The 22,373-nt window shown below is 44.5% G+C and overlaps 1 protein-coding gene across 1 annotated transcript in view; it reads left to right on the forward strand.

Annotated features, from left to right (window-relative positions):
* Nucleotides 1–20,688, forward strand: part of LOC126249282 (uncharacterized) — a 136,141-nt gene extending 115,453 nt beyond the window's left edge. The window contains exon 3 of the mRNA XM_049950936.1: nt 20,444–20,688. Coding sequence (XP_049806893.1) covers nt 20,444–20,688 — 245 coding nt within the window. The remainder of the gene's footprint in view (nt 1–20,443) is intronic.
* Nucleotides 20,689–22,373: the final 1,685 nt, after the last annotated feature.

The following is a 22,373-nucleotide window of genomic DNA, read 5'->3' on the forward strand; positions in this document are numbered from 1 at the left end:
GTGATTGGAATTTCGTGAGAAGATTGCATCACAACGAAAAACGCCTTTCTTTTAATGATTTCCAGCCCAAACCCTGTATCATTTCTGTGACACTCTCTCCCATATTTCGTGATAATTCAAAACGTGCTGCCTTTCTTTGAACTTTTTCGATGTACTCCGTCAGTCCTATCTGGTAAGAATCCCACACTGTGCAGCGGTATTCTAAAAGAGGACAGACAAGCGTAGTATCCTCTCGTAGCGTAGTGTCCTCCTTAGTAGGTATGTTACATTTTTTAAGTGTGCTGCCAATAAAACGCAGCCTTTTTTAGCCTTCCCCACAACATTTTCTATGTGCTCTTTCCAACTTAAGTTGTTCGTAATTGCAATACCTAGGTATTTATTTCAATATACGGCTTTTAGATTAGGCTGATTTATCGTGTAACCGACGTTTAAAGAGTTCCTTTTAGCACTCATGTGGATGACCTCACACTTTTCGTTGTTAAGGGTCAACTGCCACATTTCGCACCATTCAGATATTTTTTCTAAATCGTTTTGGATTTTGTTTTGATGTTCTGATGGCTTTATTAGTCGATAAACTACAGTGTCACCTGCAAACAACCGAAGACGGCTGCTCATATTGTCTCCAAAATCGTTTATATAGATTGAGAACAGCAAAGGGCCTATAACACTACCTTGGGGAACGCCTGAAATCACTTCTGTATTACTCGATGACTCTCCGTCCGTTACTACGAACTGTGGCCTCTCTGACAGGAAATCGCAAATCCAGTCACATAACTGAGGCGATATTCCATAAGGACGCAATTTCCCTACGAGCAGCTTGTGTGGTACAGTGTCAAAAGCTTTCCGGAAATCCAGGACTACGGAATCGATCTGAAATCCCTTGTCAATATCACTCAGCACTTCGTGTGAATAAAGAGCTAGTTGTGTTTCACAGGAACGATGTTTTCAAAACCAGTGTTGACTGTGTGTCAATAGACCGTTTCCTTCGAGGTAATTCACAATTTTCTAACACAATATATTTTCTAAAATCCTGCTGCATATCGACGTTAACGATATGGGCCTGTAATTTAGTGGATTACTCCTACTACCTTTCTTGAATATTGGTTGCTTTTATTAAGTGATTTGAGGTGCTTCACTACTTAGAGGATATTTACTTCTACGTTACTCATGATGGCAGCTGTTCTCGATTCGAATTTTGGGATATTAACTTCGTCTTCTTTTGTGAAGGCATTTCGGAAGGCTGTGTTTAGTAACTCTGCTTAGGCAGCACTGTCTTCGATAGTAACTCCATTGTTATCGCGCAGAGAAGGCATTGATTGTTTCTTGCCGCTAACGTACTTCACATACGACCAGAATCTTTTTGGATTTTCTGTCAGGTTTCGAGACAAAGGTTCGTTGTCGAAACTGTTATAGGCTTCTCGCACTGAACTCCGCGCTAAATTTCGAGCTCCTCTAAAGGATCGCCAATCGTGGGGATTTTGCGTCTGTTTAAATTTGGCATGTTTGTTTCGTTGTTCGTGCAACAGTGTTCTAACCCGTTTTGTATACCAAGGAGGATCAGCTCCGTTGTTTGTTTGTTTATTTGGTATAAATCTGTCAATTGCTGCCGACACTAATTCATTGAATTTAAGCCACATCTGGCCTACACTTATATTATTAATTTGGAATGAGTGGAGATTGTCTCTCAGGCAAGCGTCAAGTGAATTTTAATCTGCTTTATTGAATAGGTTTATTTTTCGCTCATTTTTCCACGATTTGGGGATTCCAATATTCAATCTCACTACGACCACCCTGTGTTCACTAATTCTTATATCGGTATTGGTGCTCGTTATTAACTCAGGATTATTTGTTGCTAAGAGGTATGCATTTATCAAAATTTCGGATGATATTTTATTGGTACTTCCGGAATTAAACATGTATTTTCGCCAACGTATCGAGGGTAAATTAAAGTCACCACCAACTATTATCGTATGAGTCGGGTACGTGTTTGAAATCAAACTCAAGTTTTTTTTGAACCTATCAGCAACTGTATCATCTGAACTGGGAGGCCAGTAAAAGGATCCCATTATTATTTTATAGCGGTTGCCAACAATGACCTCTGCCCATACTAACTCACAGGAAGTATCTACTTCAATTTCGCGACAAGTTAAACTACTTCTGACAATCTTTTCGGAACACCGTTAGGTTCAAAAACGGCTCTGAGCACTATGGGACTTAACATCCGAGGTTATCAGTCCCGTAGAACTTAGAACTACTTAAACCTAACTAATCTAAGGACATCACACACACACATGCCCGAGGCAGGATTTGAACCTGCGACCGTAGTGGTCTCGCAGTTCCAGACTGAAATGCCTAGAACGACTCGGCCACCGTGGGCGGCACATCGTTAGGTTCTTCGCAAAAATTTCGGCCTCGCTTATATCCGACTTTAGCCAGCTCTCAGTGCCTATTACGATTTGAGAATCAGTGCTTTCTATTAGCGCTTGGAGCTGTGGTACTTTCCCATCACAGCTACGACAATTTACAACTGTTATACCAATGGTTCCTGTATCTACGTTCTTCCTGTGTTTAGCTCTGTACCAGAGGTCCGCAATCGGTCCTGTAGACTATACTGCAAATGGTGAGCTATGCTTTCATCTTGCAAGCAAGACTGGCAGCCTTTACCACTTCTGTTAGCTGCTAGAAACCAGAGAGAATCTCTTCTGATCGAAAGTCACACACATCATTGGTACCGACGTGAGCAACCACCTGCAGTTGGCTCCACCCTGTGCTCTACGTGGCATCCAGGACGGCCTATTCCACATCTGGAATGATTCCACCCGGTATGCGCATGGAACGCACAGCCGGTCGAGTGCCCGAGCGGTTCTAGGCGCTTCACTCTGGAGCCGCGCGACCGCTATGGTCGCAGTTTCGAATCCAGCCTCGGGCATGTATGTGTGTGATGTCCGTAGGTTAGTTAGGTTTAAGTAGTTCTAAGTTCTAGGGAACTGATGACCTCAGATATTAAGTCCCATAGTGCTCAGAGCCTTTTGAAGCCAAGTATGCAGAGGGTAAGTGCACTAACTGTTCTATTTTACCCCCTCGGAGTATCATGTCGAGTCAGTGCACCTTTTAGCAGCTTTTCAGGTCTGTTTTCATGTGTGACATGTGTCAAGTAAACCCAGACTGTGTTCTGAGGTTGTGTAAATATTAACGTTATTTTTCCCTATCATCAATGTGTGTGGCTCATTGTCTGGAAGGATATAAGGTGTTAACCATGTGTTGCCTCTTCGGAGGGGAAGATGAGTCTTGCTTAGAAGTCGGAATTTTGTGGTAGTTTACGCCGTTTTGAATGGAGAATGTATTTCAATTCGTTAATAAATGTGGCTCACTACGATTAAGCACGTAACGTAGTGGTCATGTGTGTTTGCTCAATCGGAGAAGTTAAATTACAGTAAGTGTTAGAATGGAATTAGATTAAGTGTCCGTGTCGTCGTACTATTTTGTTCTCCTCGCTTGTTGTTTGCGTAATTAGTGAGGTATACCATGGCGGAGAGGTTGCGAATTTCTGCAGCCTGGACCAGATGTGCAGGGAAGTGCATGTGCCGATGATCTTTGTGTCTTGCAGAGCGCAGCTGCCAACAGTAATATTAGACAATGAGATATGAGTTTCATAACAGTAATATTGTTGTAGATACTTAGGAGGTTGCACAGAAAGCTATCAATAAGGCTGATTGTATCGCAGATGTTGCGGGTACTGAAAAGGTACAGACGCCTTTAGTATTTCCGAAGGTAGCAGATTCGGCAACATCTATGACGGCCCTGCCTCCTCTGAACGTGGGAGGAGATGGAAGAGGAAATGTGTTTGTAAGCTTAATGATCGGGCCGACAAGGCTTGTGCAGTGGATCAGGAGATCAGACGAAAGTGACAACACTTGCAGTGTAATGCGTGATGCTGTCGAAGGCTGCTGAGCTATCCCATGGCTAGACTTTCTCATCAAGCATCATGCGGAAACTGTCTTTCGATGACACGCGATGGAACTCAGGGGTACAATGTTCAAGCTGGGTGAAGCTGTCACCAGTGAAATACTGCTGCAAGGTTCGTTTATCATGATAGGACAAATGAGGGCAAAATCACTAATGCTTAATTTGCATGATATAGTGCCGCAAAGCACTGGGAAGCTGCTTTAGGTGACCGAAGGTGCTGCTAACTTATACGATTCTGGACTTCGCCTATGGGTAGGGACTCGTCGTTGAGTACGCAGCGCTCAGTGATTGAGAGCACTTCTCCTGTCAATACTCACGTTGGGACGTTATCTGAATTCCGTCCTTGTGGCTGGGAGTTTGCGTTTCTTGTCTGTAGAATACAGAGAGGAGAGGGTAGTGTTAGATTACACTAGACAGAGGTCCGCCTTTTGTCGTTCTAGTGTTTGAGTAAGTTTTTTATTTTGTGGCTGGAGTTCTTCCATCGTCGCAGACGTATACGAGAACCATCACTCAGACGCACGGGACGCAGCACATTCGGTGATATTGCTAATTGCTTCGGCTTATTACGGCTATAAAGCTGAACAGCTGTTATCACATAAGTTTCATTTCTACTGAGGCACACAACCGTCGATCATCTTTGAAAGTTGTGTCTTCTAGTGTTTGGGACGTAGATGATATCAGTCATCTCGCGTTATTTATTTTAGATCGCGTAGCCATAAAATGGGGCAGATTTGGGCAGTTGATCAATAATATTAGTCAGGAAATTCATTTGTATATCTTTATATCCATTGCACATCTGTATAAAAACATTTGTAATATATAAAGGGGTTTTAATCTACAATAAATGTAAAAGCAGAAAAAACATTAATATTTAGTAGTAACCAGTTTCCTTAATCATTCATTTATTTTTATGTTGTGATTTATATGTTAAAGAGTGACCGAAGGTGCTGCTAACTTATACGATTCACCGTTAAGACATCCTAAGTTCTGCTTCAGGTGGTAGTCAGACAGGGACAAATCTTTTCTTTCGCGATCAGTATCTTCCATTGGGCACATTCATTTTTCCACCCGCCTGGAACAGCATCTCGGAAACCATACAAATACGTTCCAGTAATACTTCCTAACACTTAAATTTATATTCGATATTGCGAAATCCCTCTTTCTCATTAACACTTTTCTTGCTATAGTCGTTCTTCATTTTATATCCTGTTGCGCGTAAGAGATAAGTATATTTTTGTGTCGGTCATATATTACGCCCCTTTTTGTAGTACACGTTATTTAAAATCCGTTGGTACTGCTAGACTTAATTCGAATACGTTCCATTGCCTTTCATTTAGTTCCATTGGGGGTTATCCTATAATTCCTTTCCAGGGCACTATCTATTCCATTCAACTGTTATTCCAAGTTCTTTGCTGGCTCTGACAGAATTGCAGTGTCACCGGTAAACTTCAAAATGTTTATTGCTTCTCCCTAATATTTAATTCTGTTTACAAATTTATCCTTCAAAATGTTTATTGCGTCTCCCTGATATTTAATTCTGTTTACAAATTTATCCTTGCATGCTTTACTGCTTGTACGGTGCAGATGTTGAATGACATCTAGTGTAGGCTACCAGAATGTCTCACTCCCATCTTCAAATTGCACAACTAGAAATAAAGCAGATAGAGTGGCAGTATTTATGTGCTTCAACAAGATTTGTTCTTTGGTGGGATTTGGCTGTGAAATACATGTCCATCCTCATTACTCCTTTCTTCTTTTTACCTGAGGACAGCAAAATTCATATTTCAGTGCATATACGGTAAAAATTGAAACTTTCATTTAGGACAACATGGATTCCCAAGGATTCACATGTTACCAGTTGTGGGGGAACATGTAGGACTGAGCGTCTCTCCTATTTCCGAACATTAATTGTTGTTTTTGTAACTTCCAGAAGAGCAGAGTACATTGAGGTACCCATTTCTAGATCGAAAGGTAAGCCAGTTCTGTTCGAACCCACTAGCGAGAACAAATAGAAACATGGTTGGAGATGCAGTAATGGGAAATGTCGTTAGAGTATATTGTGGGAATGGAGAAGCATGAAGAAGGAAAGCTATTGTATCCTTTCCATGCCTTTATGCCTCTTATCTTCAGATATCATTTTTAAATGACGAATGGTGGCCAGAGGAAAGTTGCTACCTCACAGTATCTCTGGACAAATAGCTTTTCATCTAAGTATAATTTGAGGCGTTTATGTAAAAAAAGTCCGATTTCAGAAACTTCTCTGTCCTGGGGTGCCTGACTCAAATGCTTTAACATTTTCATCTTCCATGTCAACAGAAGGTGTAGTGCAGGTGATTTCTACAGTTCTAATTTCTTGGACGCCGCTTTGAAGAGCTACAAAAACCCTTATATTTTAAAAGCTGTAAAATAATCGATTGCGTATACGAATTACAGTAATAGAATGGTAAACATGCCGTGAAAAGATCTTTCATCAGCGTGATATCAGTTCCTTCATTTCGGGCTATTTCTCACTTCTCAGAGAGCTTCTCGCACAAAGACATTCTAACATTGTCAGCTCCTTATTCCAGCGAGTATCGTTAGACTGGCTCAGTGATATATCAAGATCATTAAGAAGACCACTTTTCTTTACGTAAATAACGCGTTCTTTGGCCGCAATCAAATGACCTTGAACTTATGGACAATTGACGCATATACACTCAGCATTAAAAAAAATCGTGAATATATCCCGCAGTGCAACGACAATGTTGGTATCTGCATCAGTGGTGGATACCAAGAGACATAAATCGTCTAAACAGTTCTCTTAGAATGTTACCGCCCGTTTTTGGTCCATATGGAAACTGAATTGTAAACAAAATGCGAAATCTGAGAGTCCAGTCAATGAAACAGGAGACAGTACATGTCAGATAATTGTTTCTTCTCGCACTGGATGTCCACATATCTGTAATTGATGAGTATTCACCTTCCGTTATATGAGCAATTACCTCAGGCATAATTATATGTCGTAGGGTTTAAACTCTTTGTGCCATGTTCCACGACACAGTTGTGGGTTGAGAGATAATAGCCTTTGCAGTGTCAATTAACATCTGAACAGGATCCATAAGACCTTCACCTCTTATAGTTCCGTACGACCTCACGTCTCTCGCACACACAGCCACGCATTTATCGACAGTTACCTCCTGGGGAGGGTTAGGAAGTCGTTTCTCGTCCCCGTAAGACTGTTGTTTATTAGACGCGCATGGATGGCGAGAAATGTGTGAAGTGCCACTTGACCCTTCAGAATGAGAGTAAATTTCACAGCACAGGAACAGCAAACAAAATGAACGTTTTTCCTAACGCCATCCAATATAGGCTTTAACACGGTCCAAACTGAACTTTTTAGATTCGCTTCAAGCTGTGCAGTTCTCTATTCATCACTGATTAATTTTTATTTTACTACCCTTTTTCTTGAAATGCGCTCCTTCCTCTGCAGACCACGTTTATTTTGCGAGCTCATTTTGTGCGTTACGACAAAAATGAAGAATTCCCACCACTACACTATACACTGCTCTACTCACCGCTCGTAGCCCGTAGCTCGCAACAGTGGTCAGTACTACCAACAGCACGTAGGCCGCAGCACGCCATTGCTTGCGCAAGGCACTGTTGTAGTAACGTCACGGTTTCGCTCAGTGCGGAGCAGTGAGGCCGCGGCCCGTGGGCTGCGTCTCCATGCGCAACTCTGCTGAGGCTGTGGCTTACGGGTTCTTTCGCAACAGCACTGCTCGGCCCTTGGGATGACGTCAGGGACTCGCTCTGCAAGAGACTGCTGCAGTCCAGTGCGGCCGCAGCTCGGGGGCCGGTCCTCTGAGCACGACTCTGCACTGTGCTACCTGTCGGACCTCGATGCGGCTGTCCCAGCTGAAACGGCAGCGTGAGGAAAGGCTCGCACGTCCATCATGGGTATGGTCCTGGACGGACCGCACCTTGATGCCCACCTTGGCTACAAAGTGCACAACCAGAGCTCGCGCTCAGCCGGTCGTCACCGGCCGATTGACATCACACAACACCCAGTCATCACGAGGCAGAGAAAATCCCTGTCCCCGCCGGGAATCGAACCCGGGAACCCGGGCGCGGGAGCGACAACGCTACCGCACGACCACGAGATATGGACGTTTACTTAAAACATGTCAAATTGTGTATTGTTTTTTCTTGTATACACCAATCTTGTAGTTTTGTTGCACTGACGACCTAAATGACTACGCATGTGACAGCCAGTATCGTAGTCAAATATATCGTAAGAAAATGTAAGACACCAAGAAAAATTTTCTTTATTTATGTTTATGAAATATGTGTGTACCAGAAAGTCCACAAATGTTAATAAGTACATGTAATACTTTCTACGACAATGAAGAGCGGAGATGCCTTCACGTTTTTTCTGCGATCAGCTAGGAGATGCCTCCCTGTTTCGTATCATCCTTTGTTCTTCAGCTTTCGCTACGTATGCATCTATCCTGTTAGCACTTAAGAACTATGAATATACGACGGACGTTTGAAAAGTCCGTTCAAAAATAAAAACTGCTTACATGTTTGGGGTAAACATTTTTTATTTTTCAGCATAGTCTCCTTTTAGACTTATACACTTCTTTCAATGCTGTTCTAATTTGCTGATCTCTTCCGAATAATAGGAATTGTCTAAGCCTGCAAAATAGCTAATAGTTGCTGAAATCACATCATCGTTTGAATAAAATCTTTGTCCCGCCAGCCATTTCTTCAAATTGGGAAACAAATAGTACTTCGAGTAAGCCATGTCTGGAGAATAGGTGAGGGGGTGAGGGATGTGAAACGAGTTGGAATCAAATTTCCATTAACTTTGCGACCACAATTGCTGAGGTGTATGCTCCTGCATTGTCGTGATGGAAAAGGATGGTCCAATAACGATGAATAATATTCACCTGTAGTAGTTTTACCCTTTCCCAGATAGTCGATGAGGATTATCCCTTGCGAATCCCAAAAGACAGTCGCCATAACCTTTCCAGCCAAAGGAATGGTGTTCGCCTTTTTTCGTGCAGATTCTCCCTTGGTAGCCCATTGTTTACATTGTTGTTTGGTCTCAGGAGTATAGTAACGTATCCATGTTTCATCCACAGTGACGAAACGACGCTTAAAGTGCTGCGGATTCTTCTGAACAGCTGCAAACCATCCTTGCAACACTTCACACGATTCCATTTTTGGTCAAGCGTGAGCAATCGCGGAACGCATCTTATGGATTGCTTTCTCATGTCCAAATGTTCACGCAAAATACTATGTACCCGTTCATTCGAGATGCCCACAGAACTAGCAGTCTCATGCACCTCAACTCTTCTGTCATCCATTACCATATTATGGATTTTATCAATTACTTCTACAGTGGTAACCTCCTCAGGGCGTCCAGAAGGTTCAGCATCACTTGTGTCCATATGGCCACTCCTAAAATTTTGAAATCACTTATAAACTATTCTAATCGAAGGCGCAGAGTCCCCGTAAACTTTATTAAGCTTCTCTTTAGTATCCTGAGGTGTTTTGCCTGTCATAAAGTAATGTTTAATCATTACACGAAATTCTTTTTCGTCCATTTTTTGACAATCACTCGACTTCCTTGATTTGCACGAATACCAAACACAAACAAATAGACCAAATTGACTGAAACTTGGTGTGCGTTCTTTCCAAAGATGCTACTACCTAAACATGAACTCTAAAGGCGCCGGTGGTGGCATCTCTCGGACTATGCATGGAATTTTCAAATGCCTCCCGTATTTGAGTATATCTAACTTAATACCTTTCAGATGTATTAATTTATCAAACTAAACATATTTCTTTGTATTAATGTCTTTATCAGCTTTGTATACAGCTATTCGTGAAATAAATGCAAAACTGCTGACGTGCTGCCCGTCCGCCATTGGTGTGACCCAAATACTGATTAGCAATTTATCAGATCTTTTATGGTGCACCAAAGAACGTACTGTCTTTCAGAAACGAAATCTGATACTCAATTAACTCCAAAGCATAATTCGATTGACCGATCGCGTTATGCACTTGACTTATGAAAATTACATTGAAGCCAAATCTGTATCTATGCGTTTCTCTCGAACACCAAGCTGGAGAAATAGGAAATCACAACAGAAATCAGCAAGTACTGATCGGTTATTTTCAATTGACATTACTGAGCTGACTACCTGCTGGTAAGTGATAGAAGTTTTGACAAAGAGATTTCAGCTTTATTTAAACATGTTCTGACTCCACATATTTCTTATTTAACAACGAATTTTTTGAACAGACGGACGGAGTCGCCATGGGTAGTCCCTTATCCGCTCTGGTGGCCAATTTATTTATGGAGGACTTCGAGGAGAAGGCGCTAGAATCTGCTGACTTGAAACCCACGGTATTCTGGAGGTATGTTGATGACGCCTTTGTAGTTTGGCCCCATGGTGAAGACAACTTGCAAGACTTCTTAAGACATCTGAACTCCCTCCACGATCAAATAAAGTTCACAATGGAAATTGAAAAGAAGGGATGCCTTCCACTCTTGGATGTTTTAGTTCGGCGCAGAGAGGATGGCACTTTGGGACATGAAGTGTATAGGAAGCCGACGCACACCGATCTGTATTTACGTTCAAATAGCTGCCATCATCCTGCCCAGACAATGAGTGTTCTCCGAACTTTCACTCACAGAGCGCATATTATTTCTGACGAAAGCAGTCTGCAAGATGAACTTTCCCACTTACAAAGAGTGTTTGAAGACAATGGGTACTCTCCTCAACAAATACAGAGGGCACTGAAAATGAAACCGAAAGAGGCCACAAAGAAAGCAGAAGAAGATGAAGAAACCTTTAAATCGATGGCCTTCCTGCCATATGTGGGTAGACTCTCATCAAAAATAGGACGCATTCTCGGCGGACACAAAGTAAAAGTGATTTTTCGTCCTCCACCCAAGACAGCTGCACTCATGGGCTCCGTCAAAGATGATTTGCTGCTCTGAAAATCTGGAGTTTACAAAATTCCATGTGAGTGTGGCCTTTCTTACATCGGACAAACAACTCGTACTGTCCAAGAAAGATGTACAGAACACCGGAGGTACACACGACTTTTACAACCTAACAAGTCGGCAGTGGCAGAGCACTGTATTGATAATGGCCACAGTATGTTGTATGACAACGTCAAAATTTTGGCAACTACATCATCCTTTTGGGACACGATAGTGAAGGAGGCAATTGAAATTCGCTTGACGACGAATTTAATTAATAGAGATAGTGGTTTCAATCTTGATAAATCATGGAATCCTGCACTTGCTGTAATAAACTCGCAAAGACGTCGTCACAGTGCAGCTCACAATGATATATCGATATGCCAACACAGATCAACTGCGGAGTCATAGATACAACTCGCGCATTGTGCACGTCTCTGCCGCCGACCAACGTCTCTGGCGCATTTGCATCTGTGGCCGCATGCGCAGTCGCGAGGTGCAGCAGTATAAAGGGACGAAGCGAGCACTGGAGCGGCAGTCTTGCGGCTCACTCTGAAGATGGCTGAACGTTATAAAGTCGAAATATTAGAAGAAGAAGGAGATTTCTTGCGGCTGCACACCCGAAACTTAATGGAACAGTCTTTGCGCCGCCAAATACTGAAGATTCACATTACACGTTATTTTTGTAACTTCCAGAAGAAAAGAGTACATTGAGATAACTATTTCTAGATCGAAAGGGAACTCAGTTCCGTTCGAACCCACTAGCGAGAACGAAGAGAAAAGACGGTTGGAGATGCAGTAATAGGAAATGTCGTTAGAGTGCATTCTGGGATTGAAGAAGGGAAACTATTGTATCCTTTTCATGACTTTATGCCTCTTATGTTCAGATATCATCTTTAAATGACGAATGGTGGCCAGAGAAAAGTTGCTACCTCACAGCATCTCTGGACAATAGCTTTTCATCTAAGTATAATTCGAGGCGTTCATGTAAAAGTCCAATTTCAGAAGCTTCTCTGTCCTAGGGCGCCTGAGTCAAATCCTTTAACATTGTCATTGTCCATGTCAAAAGAAGGTGCAGTGCAGGTGATTTCTGAAGTTCTAATTCCTTGGACGCCGCTTTGGAGAGCTACAAAAATCCCTATGTTTTAAGAGCTATAAAATTAACGATTGCGTATGAGAATTACAGAAATAGAATAGCAAACATACCGTGAAAAGTTCTTTCTTCAGCGTGATATCACTTCCTTCATTTCGGGCTATTTCTCCCTTCCCAGAGAGCTTCTCGCACAAAGACATACTAACATTGTCAGCTGCTTATTCCAGCGACTATCATTAGACTGGCTCATTTATCTAACAAGAGCATTAAGAAGACCACATTTCTTTACGTAAGTGAAATATTCTTTCGCCGCATCAAAAGACCACGAACATATGGACAATTGACGCATGTATACTCCGCATTAAAATTATTTCCTAGGCCTGTATTTAGCATACGGCAGGAACAAATCAGTCGCGAATATATCGCGCAGTGCCACGGCAATGTTGGTACCTGGATCAGTCGTGTGCTGCATGTCTTTCAAAGTAGAGTGGTGGATACCAAGAGACATAAATCGTCTAAATAATGCTCTTAGAATGTTACCGCCCGTTTTTGGTTCAAATGGCTCTGAGCACTATGGGACTCAACTTCTGAGGTCATTAGTCCCCTAGAACTTAGAACTAGTTAAACCTAACTAACCTAAGGACATCACAAACATCCATGCCCGAGGCAGGATTCGAACCTGCGACCGTAGCGGTCTTGCGGTTCCAGACTGCAGCGCCTTTAACCGCACGGCCACTTCGGCCGGCAACAACATCCATAAGAGCTTCACATCTTATAGCTCCGTATGACCTTAGGTCTCGTGCACATATAGGCTCGCAATTATCGACAGTTATCTCCTGAGCAGGTTTAGGAAGTCGTTTCACGTCCACACAAGATCCTTGTTTATTAGACATAAATGGATAGCGAGAAGTGTGTGAAGTGATACTTGACCCTTCACCATGAGAGGTAATTTCAACACACAGCGAACAGCAAACAAAACGAACGTTTTTCCTAATGCCATACACAATAGGCTTTAACACGGTCCAAATTGAACTTTTAAGATTCGCTTCAGGATGTGTGGTTCTCACCACTAATTAGTTTTCCTTTTAGTTCCCTTTTTATTGACATGCGCTCCTTCTTCTGCAATCGATATTATTTTTTCTCGCTCATTTTGTGCGTTACGACAAAAAAGAGGAAATGACACCACTCCACTAAACACTGCTGCACTCACCGCTCTTAGGCCGTAGCTCGCAAGTGTGGTCAGTATTACCAACAGCCCATAGGCCGCAGCACACCAGCGCTTGCACACGGCACTGTTGCAGTGACGTCACGGACTCGCTCAGTGTGGAGCAGTGAGACCGCGGCCCGTGGGCTGCGTCTCCATGCGCAGCTCTGCTAAGCCCGTGGCATACAGGTTCTTTCGCAACAGCACTGCTCAGCCCTTGGGGTGACGTCAGGGACTCGCTCGGCCCGAGACTGCTGCAGTCCAGTGCGGCCGCAGCACGCGGGCCGGGCGTCTGTGCACGACTCTACGCCGTGCGTCCTGTCGGACGTCGATGCGACTGAACCGGCAGCGCTAGGCAAGGCTCACACGGATGTCACGGCTTCGCTCCTGCATGGGCAGCACCGCGATATCCATCTCTACTGCAAACTGCACAACCAAAGCTCGCTCTCAGCCTGTTGTCGCCGACCGATTGACACCATACAAGCCAACTGCGACGTCTCTCCAGCAGTGGCGGCATCAATTCCCACGGGCAGACACGTCACTGAACTGACTTACCCTCCTATCCTCCGAATAATGATACCTCTCAAATTTTAAGTTAGTGTATCTTGTACAAATATCTCTTGAGCCAATGAAAATGATATGTCAAACTGTTCATTTAAAATATGTCATTTTTGTGTTTTTCTTGTATGCACCAATCTTATAGTTTTGTTGTACTTACTACTTGAATTACCTTTTTTGTAATGGCGAGTGTCATAATCAAATGTATCATAGTCAAATATAAGACACCAAGAAAATTTTTCTTTCTTTATGTTTATGAAATGAGTGTGTAGCAGAGAGTCCACAAATGTTAATAAGTACTTGTAATACTTTCTATGATAATAAAAAACAGTGAAGCCTTCACATGTTTTCTGCGATTAGCTAGGAAATGTCTTCCTGTTTCTTATCTTCCATTGTTCTTCAGCTTTCGCTATGTAAGCATCTATTTTGTTAGCTCGTAAGAACCATGAATATATTCAAGTCTATTTAAATTAATACCTTTCAGATGTATTAATTTAACAAAGTAAACATATCGCTTTATATTAATGTCTTTATCAGCTTTGTGTACATCTGTTCATGAAAGAAATGCAAAACTGATAACGTGGAGCCAGTCTGCCATTGGTGTGATCCAAATACCGATTAGCAATCATCAGTTATTTTATGGTGCACCACTGAACCTGCAGTCTTTCAGAAACGAAGTCCGATAGTCAATTAACGACACAGCATAAAGCGATTGACCGATCACATTATGCACTTGCCTTATGAAAATTACATTAGATCCACATCTATAATTTACGTTTCTCTCGAACACCAACCTGGAGTAATAAGAAATTACAACAGGAATCAACAAGCACTGCTCGGTTAATTTCAATTGACATTACTGAGCTGATTACCTGCTGGTAAGTGGTAGGTGATCACGACTATTTTCTTTACATTCTCTATCTTCCTTCGCCGGCCGCGGTGGTCTCGCGGTTCTAGGCGCGCAGTCCGGGACCGTGCGACTGCTACGGTCGCAGGTTCGAATCCTGCCTCGGGCATGGATGTGTGTGATGTCCTTAGGTTAGTTAGGTTTAAGTAGTTCTAAGTTCTAGGGGACTAATGACCACAGCAGTTGAGTCCCATAGTGCTCAGAGCCATTTGAACCATTTTTTTCTATCTCCCTTCCACCTTCGCAAGCAGGCAAGCTAACAGTTACAGCTCACAACTTCCACTCGCTCATCCACCTTCCAGAGAGGTTGCTGCTATTGTTGATTGTACAGTGGTCACTCCACATGTGTATACGATTTAACGTCGTACCAGAGACATTTCTGTTTACAACAACAAAAGAATACAAGAACCGCTACCTCAGTTCGTTGCATCGGCCAATAGTGTGAGATAAATAGTTTTTGTCATAAGAGAATGAGCAGCGCCGTTAGTTTAGAGCAATACAGAAACGTCTTTTGCCATGTCAACAGCTGAGGGTGCTGAATCACACGAGACCTGCCTTTCTCATGAGCTTTCCCAGTTAAGAACTTGCAAAATTGTGGACCAGAAGCCTACTTCTATCTCCCGCCCCCTTCCCTAGTGTTGTTGTTGTGGTGTTCAGTCTGAAGCCTGGTTTGATGCAGCTGCCCAAGCTAGTCTATTCTGTGCAAGCCTCTTCAGCGCGGGACAGCTAATGCAATGTACATCAGTTTGAACCTGGTACCTGTATTCAAGGCTTTGTCTCCCTCTACAAATTTAATACCCCGCCCCCTCCCCAAACACCCACATATACACACTTCTCTCCATTACGATGCCACGGCGTAGGTGGATATTCTTAAGTTGGCACTACGACGGACACCGACAACAGCGCCCTCTAGCCGGTGCTGTGGAGGTCTACGATCTCCATGACAGATTCTTCCCATTTTGATCAAGATCAGACGGCCAGGACATTTCGCTTGCTATTGAGACTATGTACTACTTACGACGGGTCTAAGGTTTCCCACTTCAGTGGTTCAAATGGCTCTGAGCACTATGGGACTTAACATCTATGATCATCAGTCCCCTAGAACTTAGAACTACTTAAACCTAACTAACCGAAGGACATCACACAACACCCAGCCATCACGAGGCAGAGAAAATCCCTGACCACGCCGGGAATCGAACCCGGGAACCCGGGCGTGGGAAGCAAGAACGCTACCGCACGACCACGAGCTGCGGGCCCCCACTTCAGTGGAAAGATGTATATTCAGATAATATTGTGATAAAGTAAAACCATTGCTAAAAGCAGTACCGAGAGATTTTCACCTTTTCCTGCTCCTACTCACTTCCTTCATTCGGCCAACCTTTCAATTTGCAGGAGCCGACCTACTCGCCGCCTTCCAGGCGGGATACAATACTTAGAGACGAACAAGGATTACAATATTTCCTCTCATTTCCTTTTTTACTCGGTACTTCTTTAGCTTTTTGTGGTATCCCCGTGTGGCTGAGTGACTGTCTTTAGGTGTTCCCACCATTCGCTATTAAGACTTTCAATTGTGTAAACCATGGGTTCGCCACAGGAACAGGCTTCGCTGTCCAATCTTGTACGTATTCAGGCTTACCAACTGACGCAGCTGCTTGCGGCCATGAACGGACTGGTCACTCTACAAACTGCAGCTACCTCGGTGCCTCCGACGCCACCGCCTGTACCGTCGCCAACGGCACTGCCATTTCGTACCTTCAATCCTGACGTTGAACGCTGGCCAGAATACATCGTACAGCTCGAGGCACACTCCGCAGCTTACAGCATACCAGGTACAGAGCGGCTTGCTTTTTTCATTGTCAACGCGGGTGTTGTGTTGTACCGTGTGCTCGTGAAATTGTTTCCCACCACCCGCTCAGAAACTGAAAATTGCGATGATGTAATTGATACTTTGAACTCCCACTTTCGTGATAGTGTAGATGTGGTAGCTGCACGCTACAAATTCTTTCGCCTCCGGCGTGGCTCTACTCGGTCGAATAAAGCTTGGTTAGCGGGCCTTCAGGGACTAACTTCTGATTGTGACTTTAATTACTCGTGTGGACGCTCATATACGGATGTAATTATTAGAGGCATTATTGAGCAGAACGTGGCGTATCACTGCATCCGCGAACAAATCTTCAGATTTAAATCCCGTCTTTGCAGGAAGTGGACTTGCTAGACAGAGAAGATACATTAGATATGGCTACTTCCGCGTTCGACGTGACCCCGGGTGTGTGTACTGTTAGCGAGGCACAACACGTGCCCTCCCACCCGCCAGCACGGCCAGCCACGCCGCTCCGCCGCGCCCAAGTATACAAATTTCGCACCTGGCACCCACAAAGAAACTGAAAGCATGTCCGAACTGCTTTCGCGCACATCCACGGGACATTTGCCCATCCCGTCAAGCACTGTGTTATTTTTGTAATAAGGAAGGACATGTGCAAGCTGTGTGTAGTAAGACAAACTCTAATTCACGAATTGTCTCGCGTTCGCGTGACTCGCGTGGGCGTCTCCGCAACGGCAACCGCCATGATCATGATTCACATCAGCCTATGGATGTTAATGCCATTTATTAAAAGCCTTCTGTTTCACGTGCTTCGACAGCTCGTCGTGTGAATCAAGTTTTGCCAGTCACTTCCTCTCGCATTCAGCGCGATGCGTGGAAACTTTTTGTGACTTTGCTCATTTGTGTTCGCTCTGTTCGCATGCAGCTGGACATTGGTGCGTCAGTTTCTTTACTGAACAAATCGACGTATGACTTGCTTTATTCCCTCCAGCTTCATCGTTCACATTCCGCACTGAATACACTTACTGGACACGAAATCTCAGTGCTTGGCGTGTGTAGTTTGCTAGCGACGTATGGTGCCACGACACGTACAGTGTCTTTCCATGTGCTCTGCTCTAGTGATGCTACGAATATTTTTGGCATGGACGCATTTGAACTTTTTGGCCTCGCAATTCAGGACAATGTACTTTGCATCAACGCTATTGACCATGCAGACAGTGTTGATTTTGCTGAACTCTTTTCTGATGGCGTTGGTTGTGCCACAGACTTTGCAGCGCATGTTGTAACTAAAGACAATGCCATGTCTATTTTGCAGCGTGCGCGCCCAGTACTGCACGCACTGCCCGACGCCGTAGCTTCTAAACTTAAGCATTTTCAATACATTGGTGTCATTGAATCTGTTTCTGCTTTGCCATAGGCTTCGCCTATAATGTGTGTGAAGAAACCCAACGGTCGTCTCCGTATATGTGCTGACTTTAAGTCTACAGTAAATCCCCAGACAGTGGTAGCTACATTTTCCTTACTGCGTCCTGAAGATATTTTTGATAAGCTTGATGCGGGAAAATTCTTTTCCATGATTGACTTGCGGGGCGCATACTTTCAGATTCCGCTCGAAGAACAGTCGTAGCGCTATTTTGTGATCAACACCCACCTTGGATTGTTCAAGTTTCGCCGCCTTCCGTTCGGTTGTGCTTCGGCTCCTGCTATTTTTCAGTCTTATTTGCAGCAGTTGTCTGCCACTGTCCCTGGTTGCTCAAATTATCTGGACGATATTGTGATATAAGGTCGTACCCGTGACGAACATTTGCAGTATTTGCGTGCGTTATTTATTGTACTTTTGCAGGGAGGTCTAAAGTTTAACAGAGGCAAGTGCAAATTTTTTCAAACTGTGATTCAGTATTTAGGACATATGATTAACGTACAGGGTATCCACCCCTCGCCCTCACATCTCAGTGCAATTAGAGACTTGCCAGCACCCAGAAACGTGAAAGAACTTCAGTCTGTTATGGGCAAAATTTCATATTATATTCGATTTATACCAAATGCAGCGCAGATTGCAGCGCCTTTGCATCGCCTTCGGCGTAAGAACGTTCGTTTTGTTTGGTCTTCAGAATGTGACGCTGCTTTCCACAAGCTCATATCTGCTTTGTTGAGTGATCGCTGTTTCATTTCTTTCGATCCCTCCAAACCAGTTGTTTTGGCTGTCGATGCATCTTCTCACGCCATCGGAGCGATTCTCTCAGTCCGCGTTAAGTCTGTCGTTAGCCCGATAGCTTTTGCCTGTAAGTTTTCAATTCTGCCCAGCAAAACTATTCTCAAATCGAGAAAGAAGCTTTAGCTATTGTATATGGTATGACAAAATTTGATGATTTTTTGTACGGTCGCAAGTTCTATTTGGTCACCGACCATAAGTCTTTGACGTCGTTGTTCCAACCGTCAAAGCCAGTTCCGGACCATAGTGCACAAAAGTTGCAACGTTGGTCTTTGTTTTTCTCTAACTGCACTTACGAAATTTTGTTTCGGTCCACAGCCTAGCATGGCAATGCTGATGCTTTGTCTCGTCTGCCTATCGGTCCTGACGAAGTGTCTGATTCTTCCGAATTGTCATGCATGTTTATTGATTCACAAGATAAGGAATAAGCTGATGGTTTTCCAGTGGATTTTTGTCGCATTGCTTCCGTGACAGCCGCCAATGCTTCTTTGTAGATTCTTTTGCAGTATATTCGTACTCAATGGCCTCCATATGCTACGCAGATTCGTGATCCACATGTTCGACGTTACTTTGCGCATTGTCACAACTTGTCTGTACACCACGGTGTTACGCGTCTGCTACGGTCGCAGGTTCGAATCCTGCCTCGGGCATGGATGTGTGTGATGTCCTTAGGTTAGTTAGGTTAAAGTAGTTCTAAGTTCTAGGGGACTGATGACCACAGATGTTAAGTCACATAGTGCTCAGAGCCATTTTTTTGAACCACGGTGTTATTTGTTACGAACTGACAATGATCAGCCTTGCGTGGTTTTACCTCGTTCGTTGCAGTCGGAAATTCTCCGCTTGCTGCACGCTGGTAATTGGTTTAGAGTGCGGATGACGCAATTAGCGCGTCGTCACTGCACTTGGATCGGCATTGATAAACGTATTGAGAATTTGCTTGCTAACTGTCGCTCCTGCGTGGAGCATCAATCTGCTCGCCGACAGCGCTTCTTCGCGTGTCCGACTCCTACTGCGCCTTGGCAGCGCGTTCATATTGATTTTGCGGGTCGTTTCTGCGACAGCCGTTTGATAGACATTGATGCGTACAGTAACTTTCCGTTTGTTCGACCTATGTATTCTACTACATCTGCCAGTACTATTCGCGGTTTGACGACTATTTTCTGCATTGAGGGCTTTCCTGAAGTTATTGTCTCCGACAATGGCCCCCCAATTTGTGTCCTCAGAGTTTGAAGCGTTCTGTGCTGCTAATGGCATTCGCTATCTGTCCTCAGCCCCGTTCCACCCCCAGTGAAATGGCGGGCTGAATGCTTTGTGCGTACGTTTAAGTAGCAGATGAGCAAGTTGCGCGCCACACACTCTCACAAACACGCGCTCTGGTCTTTCCTTGCTTCATATCGCTCGCAGCCGCTCGGCATCCGTTCCCCAGTGGAAATGCTACATGGCGGCACCCATCTGTCGCTCCTGCAGCTATTGCGCCCGCCGCCGCGCCCTCCCGCTGCTTCGCCTCGTTTTGGCTTAGTGCCACATGATTTAGTGTTCTATCGCGTTTTCTCTGGCAGGCAGCGCTGGGAGTAGGGACGCATTCATCGCCAGCTTGGCAGCGTCTTATTTGTCGTTTCTGATCCCCCCAGCACTGACAAGCGACACCGGAACCAGATCCGTTCGTGCCGTCCTCGGTTTTCTGCCGTTGGTTGTTTTCGGGCAGAATTGGAGGCTTCACGGATTCCGCCGCCTCAGCCCACGACTCCACCGACGGCGCCTCCGCTGCTCGCGCCCCCACCACGGGCGGGCCTCCGGTCGTCGCCGTCGCCCTGTCGGTCCAGTCACCTCCACAGGACGGGCGCCTCTAGCCTCCGCAACGTTCCCATCCCCGGCCACCGCGTTCCTCTGCGCTGCCGGAACCGATGGACGCTGAGGCTGCCGACACGCCGCCGCCGCCGTGGCCCATAGAGGTCGTTGCTCTGCCTCCTCATATGAGCATGACCTGTGGTGGTGCGCGGCCTGGTGTGGTTTCCCACGGGGCGTTTGCCTCGCCCCTTCGTGAACAATTCGGGGTCGCGGGTGGACAGCACGCCCCGGCAGTTCCGCTGTCCACTGTGCTCCCCTGGGTCCCTCCACCTGTCGTCGGAAGCCCTACTCAACGACGGTGTGTCGTTTCAGGGGGGAGGAATGTGGTATCGATAGCTACGATGCCACGGCGTAAGAGGAAGTTCTTAAGTTGGTACTACAACAGACACCGATGACAGCGCCCTCTAAGTGGCGCTGTGGAGGTGTACGATCTCCATGACAAATTCTGCCCATTTTAATCAAGAAAAGACGGCCGGGAGACTTTGATTGCTATTGAGACTATGTACTACTTATGATGGGTCTAAGGCTTCGCATCTCAGTGCAAAGTTATGTATTAAGTTAATATTGTGATATAGTAAAACCATTTCTAAGAGCAGTACGAGAGATTTTCACCTTTTCCTGCTCCTACTCACTTCCTTCATTCGGCCAACCTTTCACTTTACAGGAGCAGACCCACGTGCTGCCTTCCAGGTGGGATACAAAAGTGTTATTGCCATGGCTGTTGCAAAAGACTTAGTTAGTGGGCCAGCTCAGAGCCGACAATACACCATTACGTCAGATGTAGCAATGCCACTGGCAGATTCCCACATTGTGCTCCAGGAAAGGGGCTGGCACTTCCATTACGAAGACACAGCAGAAAGGCGTTTGTAGGCCAGTTACTACAAATTCAATCAACAGACTTCTTATGGTTTACATGGCTGCGGGCTGTGATTTGCAAAGCAAGAACGCACTGTCCCAACATAAATTACAGTTATTTTCAATCAAAGGTGTGTCAGTCTGGTAGCTACTATATATGAGGAGAGGTATATGCCGCTCCTCAGGGCGACATGATGCTACAAGCAGCAACCACGAGATTTGGCTCCCACTAATTGTCGGCCCCTGCTTCTGGTTTTAAGGTCAGTGCTGTGGCTTAGCATCTTCCAGCCAGTAGACCACCTTCGGGCCAACTAACTGGTGCAAACAGCCTTGCGCCATTGAAGGAAGTCGCTTGAGACCATGGACACTTGATGCATCAGTTCCTTAACACTCGCTGTCTTCAGCACACGTTATGGAGGACGTTGCACCACAGAATGTTCTACTTTGTTCTTCAGTAAAATGTATGACTAATAGTGAAATGTTTATGAGCAACCATCTATCATCATCCTGACAACCGTCTACCACCTCAACTTAGACCTCCACATGTACATCTACATCTTCATGGATACTCTGCAAATCACATTTAAGTGCCTGGCAGAGGGTTCATAGAACCACCTTCACAATTCTCTATTATTCCAATCTCGTATAGCGCGCGGAAAGAATCAACACCTATATCTTTCCGTACGAGCTCTGATTTCCCTTATTTCATCGTGGTGATCATTCCTCCCTATGTAGGTCGGTGTCAACAAAATATTTTCGCATTCAGAGGAGAAAGTTGGTGATTGGAATTTCGTGAGAAGATTCCGTTGCTACGAAATACGCCTTTTATTTAATGATTTCCAGCCCAAATCCTGTATCATTTCTGTGAACCTCTCTCCCATATTTCGTGATAATACAAAACGTGCTGCTTTTCTTTGAACTTTTTTGATGTA

The sequence above is a fragment of the Schistocerca nitens genome, chromosome 3, assembly GCF_023898315.1.
Source record: "Schistocerca nitens isolate TAMUIC-IGC-003100 chromosome 3, iqSchNite1.1, whole genome shotgun sequence".
NCBI classification, from domain to species: domain Eukaryota; kingdom Metazoa; phylum Arthropoda; class Insecta; order Orthoptera; family Acrididae; genus Schistocerca; species Schistocerca nitens.